Here is a 16,373-nt window from a genome sequence, read left to right as displayed (position 1 = left end):
GATGCAGAAGGAGGGAGAGCTATGGAATTAAAGACACAGAGACAAAGATAGGGAGAGACATGGAGTCAGAGAGAAACAGTGTCTCAGAGTCATAGAGCAACGGTGACATGGAGTCAACAATATACAGACACAGACACTCAGAGACTAGGAGACAGAAAAGAAAAACAGTTAGGAGGGAGAAGTAGAAATGGAGAAGACAGAGAGACAGAAATATCGAGAGAGGCAGAGAGACGGAGAGAGAGTAAGGCAAAGGGAGACAGAGTGAGACAGAGAATGAGATCAAAACAGCAGGAATGGGGAAAGCAGGCGACAGAGGAGAGTCTCCTGGTCTCCACTCTCTCCAGCCTGGTCTCCCTAGGGTTTGGACCCCCCACTTGCTATTCTTTGGTTTCCATAGCAACAGGGAGGGCAGCACCAAATTTGCACATACATTTACATCCTTTCTATCTGCATAATTCAACAGGTTCCGTGCATATTCATGAGACTGTGAATGAAGGTGACTCAATCCCTGCTCAAAACCTGGCTGTGGCGCCCCCTGCTTGCAGTACACGGTCATGGCTCCAGGCCCAACCTCGCAGGCCCTGACCCGTCCCGGCCAGACCCTGCTAACAACATCCCCCCTGCTCCCCAAACACCCCCCTGTACTTTCCTACCTCCAGACCTTTCCTCAGGTGATGTCCCTCTGCTTTCTAGGGATGCCCTTCCCTCAGCATCAGTCCTGCCGACAGTACACACGCATGCACTTGCACACACACTCACTCACATGTGCGCACATGAACTCTGGTGGAGGGGGCATGGCAGCGAGTGACCAGTGCTCACCTTGGCTTCCTGGTGGAGGAGGCCCCTCAGTCACACTCCCATCTGGAGTCAAACAAGGTGCATGAAGGGATCACACTCAGAGGGGCTGGCGTGTATGCTGAGCTGATACAGATCTACCAACAGAGAGGGACCTAGGACATTGAGGCCTCCACGTGGAAACTGACAGAGACCTGTCCAGCCAGAATAACCAGAGGAGCTAGGATAGAGCCCAAAGGAGTCTCAGGAACAGAAGGGCTGAGGTGGCTCAAATGGTGGGGGAGAGGCTGCCTAGAGCCAAGAACCCTTTCAAAGTGCCAAGCCTTGAAAGCTTTTGTGGGCTGGGAGGGGCTTCTCCAGGGCTTTCTCCAGCCATAATGTTGGCTTCACCATCTCCCCCTGGATCCCTACAGCAGCCTCCTCACTGCTCTCCCTGCCCTGTGTCCCCAATCCACTTTCCACACTGTAACAGCCAGAGCTCCCTCTGAAACATCAATTTGATATCCCACATCACTCCCTCCTTAACGCCTTCAGAGACCTCCATCACTCTCAAGAAAAAGTGCCAGCTCCTTAGCCAGGCACTCAGGCCTTTCCAGTCCAGCACCCCACCCTCCTCTGAGCCTCATTCCTCATACTCCCTGCTTTGAACTTCATGCTCCGGTGATCACCTCTAAGCTCTTCTCACCTCTATGCCTTAGCTCATGCCTGCCCTTCACCCCGAATGTCCTTTCCACTTTTCTTCCAGCTTTTTTTTTTTTTTTGTCCGTGCCCGCATGCAGGATCTCAGTTCCCCCAACAGTGGATGGAACCGGCGCCCCCTGCGTTGGGAGCACGGAGTCTTAACCAATGGACCGCCAGGGAAGTCAAAGCTCTTATTCAAGATTCAACACAGGCATTACCTCCTTATCTTTGAAGCTTTGCCTGTCCCTAAGGACTGGACGAGAGATTCTGAACTCCTGAAATCTAATGAACTTCCCTAATTTCTATACTTACCATACCAATAATGAAATCACCTATATATATGGCTTATAGCCCTCATGAGGCTGGAGCTTCCGAGCCCAGTGACTATATTTGTCACATTACGGGTGATAATTAGCTATTTGTTGAATAACTGAGAGGTCACTAAGCCTATCGAAGGCCAAATTTCAAGCCACTACTACCCTGTGTCCCGACTCTGCACAGACCCTACAAAGGGAAGGGATGCGCCATTTCTTCGCAAATGCTGTCATCTTGTGGATAGACTCAGAAGTGCAGCCAGACATCACCTGGGAGTGGTGATGCCTTATAGCATCAGGCCTGATCCCTGAGTTCCAGGCAAATAGAGGGGAGTGAGGAGGTAGGCCCTGAAGACGGAGTGCCACTGGTGTCCTCTGAACAATCTTGATGAGTTCTAAGCAGACAGAATGGCAAGAGCAAAGGCTCAGAGGCAGAAAAATCTCATGGCAAATGGGAAGAGTGAGGCGTTAGTGTGGCCAGAGCCCAGAGTCCAAGGGGACCAAGCCAAAGATGGACTGTGGCATGTAAGTGACCAATAAAGGGGATCCTTTAAGGCCATCCAATGAATGAATTTGGATCTTGTCTTCTAATCTGGGCATGGAGAGACTAAGGGAGCAAAAGAATGACAGATGTGGGTATGGCCCAGAGGCTTAGCCACACACTTGGAGACTCAATATTCATTCACTTATTAAATACTTATGGGGCACCTACTATGTGCCAAGCAATGTTCAACATCCATAGGTTATATCACTGAACAAAGATTCTTGCCCATTTGGAATTTACATTCTCATCAGGAGGAGACAGACAATAAACAAAAACATTAAAGAAGTAAATTATATTTCAAAGGCAGAAAGAAAGAAAGAAGAAAGAAGAAAGAAAGAAAGAAAGAAAGAAAGAAAGAAAGAAAGAAAGAAAGAGAAAGAAAGAAAAGAAAGCAAGCAGGGTAAGGGAGATCAGAAGTACTTGACTGCAGTTCTAAATGGAGTGGTCAAAGTAGGCCTCGTTGAGGTGACATTTGAGCAAAGACTTAAAGGAGGGAGGGAGACAGCCATGCAGGTATCTGGCAGAAGGGCATTCTAAACAAAGGGAATGGCCACTGGCTTGGTTTGGACAGTTCAGAGGGGAGTGAAGCAGGGAGACCAGCAAGGAGACTGTTTTAAGACAATGATGGGAACAAATCAGCAGAGGCTGTGGGAATGGAGAGAGACCTAGGAAGCAAAATTGTCAGGACTTGGTGCCTGCTTGCATATGGGAGGTATATAACTCCTCGTCATATTGCTCTGAAGGCCCCATTTCAAGGGGACTCGCTGTACATGCCACCTCCAAGGCAGGTAGTGAGAATGCTCAGCACATTCTATCCTGGCTGCTCCCCGCCTCCTCAACACACTGTCCTCCCCAGCCTCTTAATTCCTCAACCTCATCTTCAGTGACTTTCCCTCCAGGCCACCCAACTATCTACTCTCATGCCCACTAGCAAGTCCTGTCAGCTCCTAAAACTCTCAAATTCACTGACTCCATTTCATTCTTCACCTACTGTTATGTGTTGAATTGCATCCCTCCATAAAAATATATTTAAGTCCTAACCCCTAGTACCTCAGAATGTAACCTTATCTGAAAACAGGACCTTTACAGAGGTAAGCAAGTTAAAACGAGGTCATTGGGATGGGCCCTAATCCAATATGACCAGCATCCTTATAAAAAGGAGAAATTTGGACACAGAAACATACACAAAGGGAAGACAGTGTGAAGATGGATGACGGGAGTAATGCATCCAAAAGCCAAGATGGCTAAAGGTTGCTGGCAAATCAGAAGCTAGGAAGAGTCAAGGAAAGATTCCCCTGCAGGTTTCAGAGGGAAATGGCTCTGACACCTTGATTTTGGACTTCCAGTCTCCAAAACTGTGAGACAGTACAGTTCTGTTGTTCTAAGCCACCCAGTTGGTGGTACTTTGTTATGGGAGCCCTAGAAACTGGTACAGCTATGATACCCTATCCCAGTTCTCTCATCTACTCCACCTCACCCCACCCCACCCATTTTCATGGGGTCTAGGCCACTGACCCCTGCCCCTTTCTATCTTCACTTCTTTCCTAACCCAGTTTGGATTCCTTGGGCCTTCACCACATACACTTTCTTGCTAGTCTCCTCACTATTCTTCCATCATTTCTGCCCATCTTAACCTAGTCTAGAAGAATGCAACAGTGCTTCCTCTGAGTCTTCACTTGTCCCGGGCGTGCTGCTGGAGCGCACACACCCTGACTGATATTACAAGTTCATGGTCATCAGCCTCAACTGGGCTTTTAGCCCTGACGGGTCATCCTCCTGTACCTCCCTAGGTATCTTTCCCAATTGCAACAACTATCTCACCAGCCTCCTTGCTCTACTCTCAGCAGCAGAGCTGGACTCCTGCTTCAAGAGATTAAAAGCCTTCTGAACTCTGAATTCTCTTATGTCCCACCTTTACCTCTTCACCCATCTGCATGCATAGCCATCCTCAACTCCTTCCCTCCTGTTCCAGGAAGTCTGCTCTCCTCTTCCCTTTGTGACGGCCATACCTCCATGCTCCAAGGCCCACTCCCTTTCATCTCCCCCAGGAGCCTCACTCTGAGTTAGCCACAGTCTCCTGCACCTTTAATCCCTTTCCCTATTGGCTTCCCCCATCAGCCTACAAACAAATCTCTGCTAATTCATTAAGCAAATAAATAAAACTCTCTCTGTATCCCACAGTCACCTCTCTCCTCCCATCACAATACAGTTTCTTGAAAAAGCTATCTCCACTTCCTTACCTTTTGTGCCCTTACCTTTTCTAAGAGATTATGGAGGAAGAAGCCATACTACAGTGAATTAAGGAGAAAGTGGGAAGTAAAGAAATTGAATCGGCAATTATACGTAACTCTTATGCTCCCTCCCTCCTAAGCTTGGTCAGGCTTTCTGACTCTAAAGGCCTCACCTCTCTCTGGCTCCCTCCCTGCAATTCCTCCTGTAGGCCCCAACTAGGCCCTGTAGAGGTCAAGCAGAGAAAAGACCCCAGAACCTAGCCATCTCTCCCTCAGCCTGTGTCCTATCTCCTGATTCTCTGAACTGCAGCTCCTGTTCTTCCCAAGGGATTTTGACCCCAGCTCAGTTTCCCTCCACACTACCCCTGCCATCACCCTGGGAGAAGTCACACAGTTGCTGGCAGCAAGACACCGAAGTCATGACCACAGCCTCAAGGAGTGTGTTAGATGCTTCATGACCCTCTGCAGTTGAGAGGCCCAGCTGGGCAGCTGCTGAAAGGGTTTCCTATCTCTCCTAATATCCCCTGAATCTCCATCACCCACCCCTCCACTCTGGGCAACTTACCTTAGAAAGCAAAAGATGCAGTGTTCAAAGTTTTGACCACAGCCTGCTGGCCCTGTGGTCCCCTCATCCCTGCTCTAAGCCCCTATTGGCCTTACCCCCTCAGCCTATCACTTCAACACTCAAACTGCTGTGCCCACCCTGCCATACGGGCCCAGAAGAGCCCGAAATTTGTGCTTTCCTGGTGACTGGACACCCAGGCTACTGGACACAACGGAGAAGACCTTAAAATCCAGTGGGAGACCCAATTCACTCAACTCTTCACTGAGTCTACTACTGCCCACAATCCGGTTCTGGTTCCTGTACCCCACTGGCTACCACTGCAATCTTCACCGCTCTCCTCAGGCCCCTGACCTGACCATGGTGAACCTGAGAGTCTATGGCCAAGGTGAGACAGAAAAGGAACAGCAAGGGGTAAAAAGGAAAGGATGAGACCGGAAGGGAAAATGTGGGACTGAGGTTATGTTTTTAAGGAAAAAGCATATTTGTAAGCTGAGTCATTAATGAGAGCAATTAATATTTACAGTCATCCCTTGGTATCCTCAGGGAATTGGTTCCAGGAGCCCCCATGGATTTTTTTTTTTTTAACCAAAATGTTTAAGTTCCTTATATGAAATGATGTAGTACAGTCAGCCCTCTGTATCCACGAGTTCTGCATCCACAGATATGGAGGGCTGAGTGTATACAGGCCCAGGTGGTATCTAAGAATCATATGTATATTCCTACATTTAATCCTCATAACAAGCCTATGAGGTAAGCACTATATCTTGCTTCATGGATGAGAACACTAAGGCACAGAACAGTAACTTGCTAGTAAGTGGCAGAACCAGGATTCAAATCCAGGCAGCCTGGTGCCCAAGACCATGATTTTAACCACTATACTGTAATACAGGCATACTTCAGAGATATTTTGGGTTCGATTCCAGACCACCTCAATAAAATGAAGATCTCAATAAAGCGAGTCACATGAATTTTTTGGTTTCCCAGTGCTTACAAAAGTTATGTTTACACTATACTGTAGTCTATTAAGAGTGCGATAGCATTATGTCTAAAAAAACAATGTACATACCTTAATTTAGAAATATTTTATTGCTAGAAAATGCAAACCATCATCTGAGCCTTCAGTGCGTTACAGTAGTAACATCAAAGATCACTGATCAAAAAGAAAAAAAAAAGATCACTGATCATAGATCACTATAACAAATATAATAATAATGAAAAAGTTTGAAATATTGTGAGAATTACCGAAATGTGACAGAGATATGAAATAAGCAAACGCTGCTGGAAAAAGGGCACCGACAGACTTGTTCAATGCAGGCTGGCCGCAAACATTCACTTTGTAAAAAATGCAGTATCTGCAATGTGCAATAAAATGAGGTATATGCTGCAGATGGAGGAAAATGTCTGACCTGGCAGAGTCCTTAAACAAGCCCAAAACAGGAAGCAGACAGCCACCCAGGGGTCTAGACAGAGTCAGGTTACTGCTTGAGGCTTCTTATCGACTCTAGATCCTCCCAGCACCAACCTGAGCCTACCCTTCCTGTCTCTAGCCTGTGAGCTCCTGGGGGTCAAGGGCAGGGACTCCCACTCCCTTAATCCCACCTCCACAGAGCAGGCCAAGCAGAGGCTCATCAGACGAATGGGCAGAACCTTTATTTCCTAACCCACTCCTTCGACCTCTGTCAGGAAGTAGATCAGAGGCACTGTAGGTAGAAGGCAATCCAGAACCCGGCAGAGACTCCACACCTGTCACTCTTCATAGCAGTCCCTTTCCACAAGCCAGAGGGAAGTGGAAGCAGGACAGGGAGGCCCACTTCCGTAGACTCAAGTCTTGTTGGGGGTGTTGAGCAGTTACAGAGGCTTCTCAAAGAAGGCCCAGCCATCCTAGACATTCAGGCCTGGAGAACAGCTTGCCAGCAAGTCTTCAAAACCGGGTGTCTCGAGCCCTTCTTCGGGGTCGGGGGCCAGAGCTGGAGGTAGGTGTGGGGCCCAAGCCAGGGGGTGCCCCTGGGGGCTGGTAGCCACACTCATTGGGGTCCAGTGGATCTCGGCTGAGCAGTACCCATACCGCAGGCACATGGCGGCGTACCGTGAGGGGATCTAGGCCTGCGTCGGGTGAGGCTGGCACCCAGCTGTCCTCGGTCTGTAGGAAGCGCAGCTTGGTAAGCTGGTGCAGGCCTGGCACCCGCCGCTTGACAATCTCAGCACAGCTGACAGCCTTGCCTGCAGCCCGGCCAGAACCTGAGAACACCACATGCCGAGCACTGCCGCCCTCCAACCGCCCCAGCGCCAGGCCCAGCAGGTTGCGGATTTTGCTGCCATCTCGGACCCGCATCTCCAGGGTATCAGGCGGTAGCTGGGGCATCGGGGAAGGTGCTGGGAGTTCCACAGAGCCAGCTTTCCGGTAGTGCTCCATCCGGCTGCTGTCGTGTCTGAGTCCTGCTACCCACTGCAGGGAAGTGTCAGAGGAATGCTAGGCAGGGTGCCCTGGGCCACCCCCAACCTGGCTCTCTAGGACGTGGGCCCACTCCTCATCCCAGATTTCCCAGAAACAGGACCATATGTCCTCATCCCCAGGACAGGGGGCCACGCCTGCCTCACCCTGGGAGGGGGCTGTACCCCATTCCTCTGGACAGGGCCATAACCCTCCCCCGACCCCGGAGTCCCTGCGACAGGACCAAATTCCCCAAACGCTGGCCAAGCCCCCTCATCCCAAGCTCCCTAGCACTGGGAATGAACTTCCCTCATCTGGGGCTCCTGGGGACAGGGCCCGGGCCCTCACCCGAGACTCCCTGAGAACAAGGCTGAGTGCTCCTCACCCTGGGCTCTCCAAGGGGTGACAGGGACAAGGCCCCTCACTTCGTGCCCCCAGAGGACAGGGCCAAGCCCCTATGCCACAAGCTCGCCGACACAGAGCCAAGAGCCCTCATCCAAAAGCTCCTCAAAAACAGAAGTGACCCCCTCCCCCACTCCGGGACCCTTAGGACAGGGCCGAGCACCGCTCACCCGGAGATTCCCAGGGTCGATCCCCCCAACCCAGGTCACTCAGACACTCGGGAACAGGGGCTTGACGCCGAGGGCCGCTCGGGCTAACCCTGGCGTCGAGTTCGCCGGCGGCCGGGCTCCGCGGTCCCCACCGCCACGGGCCGCCCTCACTGCCCGGCAGGCCGCAGCGGCCCAGCAGCCGGCCTCCCCTCTCCTCCCCGTACCTCCAGGAGCCCCCACCCCACTGGGCTCCTGCTCTCACCACCACGGCAGAACACTCCTCGAGCTCGATCCGAAGCCAAGATGGTGCCGCCCGGGAGCGCGCCGAGGCCGCGAGGCCGCGCACGCCGGACGGGGCGGGGCCTGAGGGGGCGGGGACCCCCAGCGCCTCCACCCGCAAACCGAGAGGTGGGGGGACGCCGGAGAGTGAGCTGGGCCAGGACGCGCAGACCCGGAGCGCTCGGGCTGTCTCAGCCATTCAGCCCCGGGCGAGGAGCACTCCTGTTGGGGCGGAGAGAGCCCTGCGGAGGAGAGGAGCGGCCGTTGGAGGAGTCCCGCGTCCGAAGGATGCGGAGGATTTGGCCCTTAGAAGATGACAGGGCGGGCGTTACCCGTTGAGCACACCGAAGCAGCAAAGGCGGAGCAGCGGCTTTCGCTTTGGACAAGAGCAAGAGGTGCCGTTTGAAGTGGCCGCTGCTGCGAGGGCGAGAGCCTTGACCAGCGAGTTCTGAGCTAGGACCTCACCCCGTGGGCACTGGCGAACCACGGGGGGGTTTTCGTCAGGCGCAAGTCAAACCAGTTCGTGTGCACAGCGCACTGTGGCTGCAGCACGGGCGGGGGCGGGCCGCAACCGCTGGTGACTCCTGCCCGCAAAGTCCCGGGGGCATGTCCACGGAGATTCGTACCTTGCCCCGCGTATAATAAGCGCTCAAATATTTGTTATAAATCATTTGTTGAAAGAATGAACCAGAGAAACAGCAGTGGGAATGGGGAAAAGTAGATTAAGTTGGACGGTACCAGGAGGTAGATTTGACGACTGTTCGGACGAAGAAGGAGGGAAGAGTCTAGGATGACTCCCAGTTTCAGACGTGCTGAGTTTGAGATGCCAATGAGACCGTGCCGGTGGGCCGGTGGGCAGGCCAGATGGAAAGGGGCCTGGAGCCACAGCAGTCCCTGAGACCACACGGGGGCAGCAAACACTTGGTGGAGTGAGGGACCATCAGTTTCTCTGCTCTTTAACATGCTCTCCTTTCCAACCATACCACCGCCCCCCACGGCCCACCCCCAAAAGCCCCCTGCATCCAAACCTCTTTTAGTCTCCCCTTCTCGGATAATAGCACCAAGTAGGCTCCCAAGAGAGAAATTTAAAGGCTCCCCTCTGCATTTGCACATGCTGCTCCCTTGGCTCTCAAAGACCCTGCATGTCACCCTCCAGGGCTGCTTCCCACATCCCTTTTTCTTCTGTGCCCCCAAAGAACCCTGGTACCACCTGTCCCTCCCCTTTTCCTTGACTGTCTCCCCAGCTAGCCTGTACAGGGCAGGAATTAGGTGGACCCTACCTGTGTCCTCCCCACCTGGTATGGCATCTGACATTTAGAGTGTACTTGGTAAATGCGGGATAAATGCATACATAAACGAATGTTCCACTCACATCAAGCAAATGAGAGCATTCATCCTGAGAGCTCTACCTCTCCCGGAAAGCCAGACTAGGACAAGCATAGCTCTCAGTCCAACTAGTAGGAAGGCCAACAACTCTGGCCTATCAGCCTCATCCCCACCACCATACCCATACAACACCGGGAAGCTAACACTCCTCCAGTGATCTGTACAGTTTATTGTCTCTGGAACAGGACACTGATGAGGGGAGGGGGTGCAAATAGCAAATCTCAAGTAGCCAGACCTCTGACCCCAGAGCCCCACCTGAATGCAGATGGGTAGGCTGTGAATCCAATAAATACAGAGCTGCCTCTGCTCTGCCCTGTTACAAGGGCAGGTGGGTACAGGGCCTGGAGCCTGGCTGCCCTGGCCCACCCTAGGATGGGAAGCAGCCATCACTCCTCTGCTGGCTTCACTTGCTTGGCAGCCTCTAACTGGCAAAGTAGCTCATCCCACTGCACGAACTGCTTGGAGAGAAGCATTGTCTGGTCGCAGGTCAAGGTGAGAACAGGCATCTGAGAGAGGGAGTGGAGAGGTTTGCATCTGCCTAAAGTGTCGGGAAGCAGGAGAATAGACAGGCTGGTTGGGATGGGATGAGGGACAGAGCTAGAAATGGAATAAAAGGACAGGGCTCCGGACAGCACTCCTCAGGGGCCTGGCTGAGCAGAAAGGATACAGTCTTGTTGTATTCCTCCAGGAGAGCCTTGGACTCCTCAGTGATCTCCACACACTGGTCCTGTGGAGCCAAGGTGTGGGAGAGAAAGGAGTTGGACAAAGCCCCCGCTTCCCACTGCCCACCTCATCAGGGACCCTCGCTCCCCATAGAGCCTAGAAAAGGTAATGTTTAACCCCAGTGCCAAAAGGAGCAAATTTCTAAAGAGGCACTTTCAGGCTCCAGTATGGGTAGCCTAACTGCGGTCCTAAGGCTGACAGAACGGGGGGTGAACCACACATTTAAGCAAATATTCCTGCTAGAATATGCCTCCTTCTCCCTGTCCCCTATTTCTGAACCCTCTTTGACCTTTACACTAGGGCCTGGGAATAGTGAAAAAACAGCTCTTCCACCATAGTTAAGGACACATCATCCCCAGGAATTCATGGGTACCTCCCAACATCAGTCTTCTGATATCTCCGGGTAGCCCTACTCTGGGAGGCAGGAGACCTGGATGTGACCGTAGGCAAATCCCTTCCCTCTGAAAGGCAGATGGAAGACAAAGGATAAACCCTAAATTCCCCCTGAAGCTGACATCAGGGAAGCCTGAGGCTGCTTCCCCAGGAGGCAGGGGTGGGGACTAGGAGCCTCACCACCTCTATTTTCCCCTCCAGTCCTCTCCCCTCCCATACCTGCTGCTGGATGTGGATCTGGGCCAAGCGCTGCAGGCGGGCGGCATGCTCAGGAACGGCTGTCAAACACAACGCACACTGCCTAGTGATGCTTGTGCCTTCCCCCGGGACTGCTCAATAGTCTATTAGGTCTTCAGTAGGATTACAGTATTGAGTGGAGATGCTAAACAAACGCCAGCTTCATCGACCACTGCTTCTGGAGGTGGTGGTGGGACTCCCTGCCCACCCCAGTCTTACTCTAGGACCCAAAGGGGAGGGGAAGATGCAGGCCCCTAGAAGAAGACAAAATCTTGGGGTTCCCAGAGTTGCCCCATACACCCACCCCAGGGCTGTGAGCAGGGCCAAGTAAAGAAAAGCTTTGATTATCATGGGATCTGTTCCTTTGCTCTCAGCCCAGCGGGACCAGGTCTGCTGGGCCTAGGGAACAGGGAGCCTGCAGGTGGGCTGAGGATGAATGCCAGGTCCCTAAGCTGGCAACCTGGAATCCAACACCCAGAGCCTCAGCCACCATGCTGGGCCCACAGCTTAAGGGTGTCAGATGCTCAGCAGGAAGCTGGTCAGGGGTAGGGAGGGGGAGCTGGGAAAAATACCTCCAGAGACAGACGAGATGGCTATCTGGATTCAATTAAAGTCACTGCTTGTCAAAACCTAGGCCTAGGGACTGCACTAGGCAGTGTGGCAGGAAGAATTCACACACATTGACACACCTGGCAGGGACTCTTACAGTAAAATCTGGGCTCTGCAGCACCTTGAAGGACAGATGCTGAGGGGTGGGGTAGAAGACAGAAGGAATCCCAGAGTTGGAGGCCGCTGGCCTTACATGAGTGTCCTTAGTGCCAAACTGCCTGACATTCTGAAGCTGAGCTCTCTGCCCTGGAAATTTTAATCCCAGTGCAGGTGTCCGGTACCCCCAGGGTGAGATAAAGACAAGGAGCAGAGCTAGCCTGAGCCCAGGGAAGTCCTGCCCATCCACCCACCTCCCCAAGTAGAGTAGTGGAGCTGCAGCCCCAGAGAGGTACCTTTGATATGAGTGCTGTCCAGCATGGGCACCAAAGCCTCCACCTGCTCCAGAAGCGCAACCTGGGAGAGGATAAACTGCTCCTCTGAGGCATAAACAGACAAGGCAGTGACAGTGAGGCGAGCCTGGGCACGGCCACCCCCGTGCAAGGGGCCGAGGACCAGGCCAGGGAGATGGCTGAGCCTGGAGCTTGGGGCAGCTGGTCTGCCCACTGCCCCCTTCTCTATGTGCACATTCCCCCAATCTGCCTCCACCTCTCTTGGATGCCTCTGGTCTGACCTATCTTGAGCCCAAGGAGCCTCTAAGTTCCTCCAAATCCTACCTTTCTCCAAGTTTTAACTCTGAGGCCCCTTCCTCTAGCCTCCTATCAACAAACTCAGAGCCCCTCCTAGGCCACGGGAAACAAAGTACTTCAGACTTGGGTCCCCACATGCAAGGGTTCCTGGGAAGGTCTGAAAGAGGAGACGTGGAAAACTACCAGGCAGGTTCTGCTCAGTGGATCTGAGAGGCACAGACAATTACAAGTTCCTGGAGAGCTGGGACAGTAACAGGACAGTCCAGTGAGGAAAACAGGACTGGGATGACCCTGTGCACAGGGGGTTTCAATGGCTGCAGAGTGGGAAGGGCATTCAAGAAGGGAGGACTGTTATGTCAAACATTTGGAGGCAAGAATGCTTGTCAATTAGTAGAGGAAAAAGAATTCATTTGGCTGAACTGGAGCAAGGAGAGCACAGGAAACAGCTAGATGGGAGGGTAGATCCGGAAGTCTATAGAAGGCTTGGAATGGCATGCTAAGGAATTAGGAATTTATCCTAGTAGGGAGAGAGACACACATACACTGAGGTTCCAAAGTAAACAAAGTAGCATGTTGGAAATGTGTTTTGGGAAGATGATACTGAACCACATGCAAGAAGGGGAAGACTAGGATCAAGAAGAGGACTTAGAAAAAAAAAAAAAAAGAAGAGGACTTAGGAGACTGCAACTATTCATGTACAAGGGGATGAACACTGAGGCAGTGGCGACAGGGAGGCATGGAGAGGCTGGACTTAAGAATCAGTGCAGGATGGACTTCCCTGGTAGCGCAGTGGTTAAGAATCCGCTTGCCAATTCAGGGGACACGGGTTTGAGCCCTGGTCTGGGAGACCATGCCGCAGAGCAACTAAGTCCGTGCGCCACTACTATTGAAGCCCGTGCGCCTAGAGCCAATGCTCCACAACAAGAGAAGCCACCGCAACTAGAGAAAGTGTACGTGCAGCAATGAAAACCCAACGCAGCCAAAAATAAATAAATTAATTAATTAATTAAAAATAATAATAATTGGAGCAGGAGAAGACCTCCTGAACTTGGTGTCTAAGCCACAGCAGTGGCTCAGGTATGTTCTGGTTCACCATTGTATACCTCACACCTAGGATAGTCTGGATCACAGTAGATGATCACTTTTGAATGCATGAACAAACACAGGTGCTTGGCAAACCATACCTCGTGGAGTGGCTAACTAACTGATAAGCAGACATTGCTAAGACAATAGTTCCTGCCTAGAATTCTGAAATCCCAGCGCTTTCTCGCGTGAAAGAAAGATGTTGAAACTCATGCCTATAACCTCACCTCTCCCAAATGCAATGCTCTCTGCCCCTACCCTTTCCTAGAAGCTCCTATGTCTACTGAGCAGAAGTGAGGAAGGTTCCGAAGGAAGATCCTAGATGCAAGCCATAGATAGAACACCGGAGTAGCTTCCACTGTGGCTGGCACCATGGTCTGCAGCTGGCTCTGAAGTATACTGTACCCAGTGCCTACTAGAGAACCACAGGACCACCTCCAGCCTCAGTCCAGAACCAGGCCAGATTCCAGAAAGCAGCTTCCAGGGCTGTATCCAGGAGAGGGCCGGCAGGGAAGCTATCTCTGTGCCCGACTTCCCCCACAATCCACATCCCCAGATGCATATGCACATACTGTCCAGCACTACCTGCCAAGATGAACTGCAGCTTAGAGGCATCAGGTAGGGCAATGCGGTCAATGTACTCAGGATCCAGGTATTTGATCAGGTCTTCAACTAGAAAAGTAGCAAGATGGAAAATGGAATAAGGTTGGGGAATGGGGATCTGTCTTGTGAAGGATATTAGGGGAGGGGTCAGCCTTGGGGAGACCCTTGAGTGAGGAGCTGACACCCACAGTGTCCACCAGGCCTCCACCAGGTCCCCTATCCCCACTTCCCTGTCTCTACCCTCTGATCACCTGCTGGCCAGCCTCAAACTTTAAAACCCTGGGGCCCTCAGCATTCCCACTGATCTATCCTCAAGGCTGGAAGGCACCTTGCCCCTCAGTGCCACCAAGACATGCCAGAGCTTTATCTGATTTCTAGTTCCTGAACAGGTTGCTAGCTCTGACATAATCAAAAAGGGCTGGTTGAGCCAAGGCTGCGGCTCTCAGTGCCTGATTTCTTTCCTGCCTCTGAACCTTGCCTGTGGAAATTCCATACCCCTCCTCCCTCCTTCCCCAAGGGGACCTTTCAGGCAGAGCTCTTATCCCATAACTTAGGACATTGCCATGGGCTTGGGGTTTAACCACAAAGTAGAAAGCACACCCCAATTCACCATTTCATCAGGGCAATGTCTTCACCTGCTATCCCCAAAGGGCAACTCCAGTGACCTACTAGGCTGAAGAGCCTGGGCAGGGAACCAGGAAGCACAGGCTTGGGAAGGAGAGCAGGCAGGCACCTCATGGAAGCACTTACTCTTTTTGTACAGAATCTTCACCCTCTCCCTCTTGCTGGCGATGTTCCCCAAAGCCACCTGCACCTTGACCAGGCCATCGGCCACCTATTGGGGGAGTGGAAGTTAATTCCAAGATTTACAACTTGGCTCAAGTCTTGGAAGAGATAAAGAACCCTCATTCCCTCAGACGCCCAAACCTCCTTGTCCCAGCAATCGTCCCCTTCTCTAGTATTAAAAGAGATTCAACCCTACCTTCCGGGAATCCTCAGTGTGAAGGGGGAGATAATCATGTACTCTTTGGGTAGTTTCAAGTGCGACTGGGGAGGTGATGAACTACTTTAGAGTTTATGGGGCACTAGCATATACTATCTATTCCCTGATTCCCTCCTCTTGGCTGAATCTACCTAGGCTTTAAGGGTAGAGGATGAGGAATTCCAATATTAAAGGGCTGAATAGAGGGAGAGGCTATGGAAGTGAATGATCTCACACAGGTTTTAGGTTAGAGGGTAAGGAATGCCAATATTCAAGGGTCAAATATATGCGGAGGCAAATAAGACCACGTAGAAGCAGCCAGAGAGGTAGGAGGAAAATCAGGAGGATCTGCGTCATAGATGTGAAAGGGAGAGAATGTTCTGAGAAGTCAGTTCTCACATGGGACACGATCTGCTAGTGACAACTAATTCCACAAGAAGTGTACAAACAGACATCATTACCTCTGAGGCACTCAACTCCAGGGTGTGCCTGACACTCCACCTTCAGTGAAAGGTCTTTCCATAGTTAAAAAGGGGATGGAAGGGAAACTGAGCTGCACAGTTGTCAAAATTCAGTCACTGGTGGGAAGGAGTGCCAGTCCATATCTGAACACTCAGTACCCAATCCCTTCCCCTCCTAATCCTGGCCCTCCCAGACCACACCTCTAACCCCCTGGAGCCTTCTTTATCCACCTCCGGTCTGCCTCTTTTGGGGTCCTATGGACCTCTCTTTACACAATTCACTTAGCAATTACGCAGGGCTCCGCAACGGCCCTTCCACTGTGGGCTTCAGCTCTTACTGAAGCTCTCTCTCATTAGTCAGTTTCTCGAGCGTGTCAGGTCTCCCCAACTATCCCGCGAGGGCAAAGGCGGAGTCTCCACAGTGAGCCCACCTCAAGCCCACAGTGCCCTCCGTGGGAATGGACCCCGAGGGCCCGATATGCTGCGGGAAGTCTCGAACCTTTGTTATTTTAAAGGCCGGGCTGCGGGCAACGGGACTCTAGAACGGTAGCATCCACCTCGAGGACCAGGCCAGTAGACCGCTCCTGCTTTGCCCCAGAGAGGGACCACTGGACCCCAGATCGCTCACCTTCCGCGAGCCGCGAGACCCGCCCGGCCCGTACACCCAGCGCTCCAGCTCCTCCACACGGGCCTGTAGCCGCTGCACATCTGTCACAGCCGCCATAGCTCCCGCCGCCCCGCCTCAGCCAGGAACAGACAGAGGGCGGGACGTCCGTCCAAATAGAGAAGGCGGGCCAATCTGAGTGGACGGGCGCCCCT

The 16,373-nt window shown here is 52.2% G+C and overlaps 2 protein-coding genes across 4 annotated transcripts; both read right to left on the bottom strand.

Moving 5' to 3' along the window:
* Positions 1 to 6,758: 6,758 nt before the first annotated feature.
* Positions 6,759 to 9,382, bottom strand: RPP25L (ribonuclease P/MRP subunit p25 like). Of its 2 annotated transcripts, none has more exons than XM_082401743.1 (2): positions 8,375 to 9,382; positions 6,759 to 7,576 (listed from the first exon to the last, which is right to left on the bottom strand). In XM_082401743.1, exons 1-2 carry the CDS (start codon positions 8,588 to 8,590, stop codon positions 7,052 to 7,054), a joined length of 741 nt encoding a protein of 246 aa, XP_082257869.1. In that variant the 5' UTR covers positions 8,591 to 9,382; the 3' UTR covers positions 6,759 to 7,051. The 2 variants fall into 2 exon arrangements, with proteins under 2 accessions (XP_082257869.1, XP_082257870.1); XM_082401744.1 differs by lacking the exon at positions 8,375 to 9,382 and adding an exon at positions 8,337 to 8,358.
* Positions 9,383 to 9,926: 544 nt separating this feature from the next.
* On the bottom strand, positions 9,927 to 16,340 carry DCTN3 (dynactin subunit 3). Of its 2 annotated transcripts, XM_082401749.1 has the most exons (7): positions 16,183 to 16,340; positions 14,862 to 14,946; positions 14,094 to 14,180; positions 12,132 to 12,215; positions 11,113 to 11,171; positions 10,445 to 10,504; positions 9,927 to 10,253 (listed from the first exon to the last, which is right to left on the bottom strand). In XM_082401749.1, the coding sequence occupies exons 1-7, from the start codon at positions 16,276 to 16,278 to the stop codon at positions 10,164 to 10,166; spliced, it is 561 nt and encodes a 186-aa protein (XP_082257875.1). In that variant the 5' UTR covers positions 16,279 to 16,340; the 3' UTR covers positions 9,927 to 10,163. The 2 variants fall into 2 exon arrangements, with proteins under 2 accessions (XP_082257875.1, XP_082257876.1); XM_082401750.1 differs by lacking the exon at positions 10,445 to 10,504 and having other exon boundaries at positions 9,927 to 10,283.
* Positions 16,341 to 16,373: the final 33 nt, after the last annotated feature.

Source organism: Balaenoptera borealis (assembly GCF_965194805.1).
Source record: "Balaenoptera borealis genome assembly, chromosome: 8".
Classification (NCBI taxonomy): domain Eukaryota; kingdom Metazoa; phylum Chordata; class Mammalia; order Artiodactyla; family Balaenopteridae; genus Balaenoptera; species Balaenoptera borealis.
This window is presented reverse-complemented; position numbering and strand designations above follow the sequence as displayed.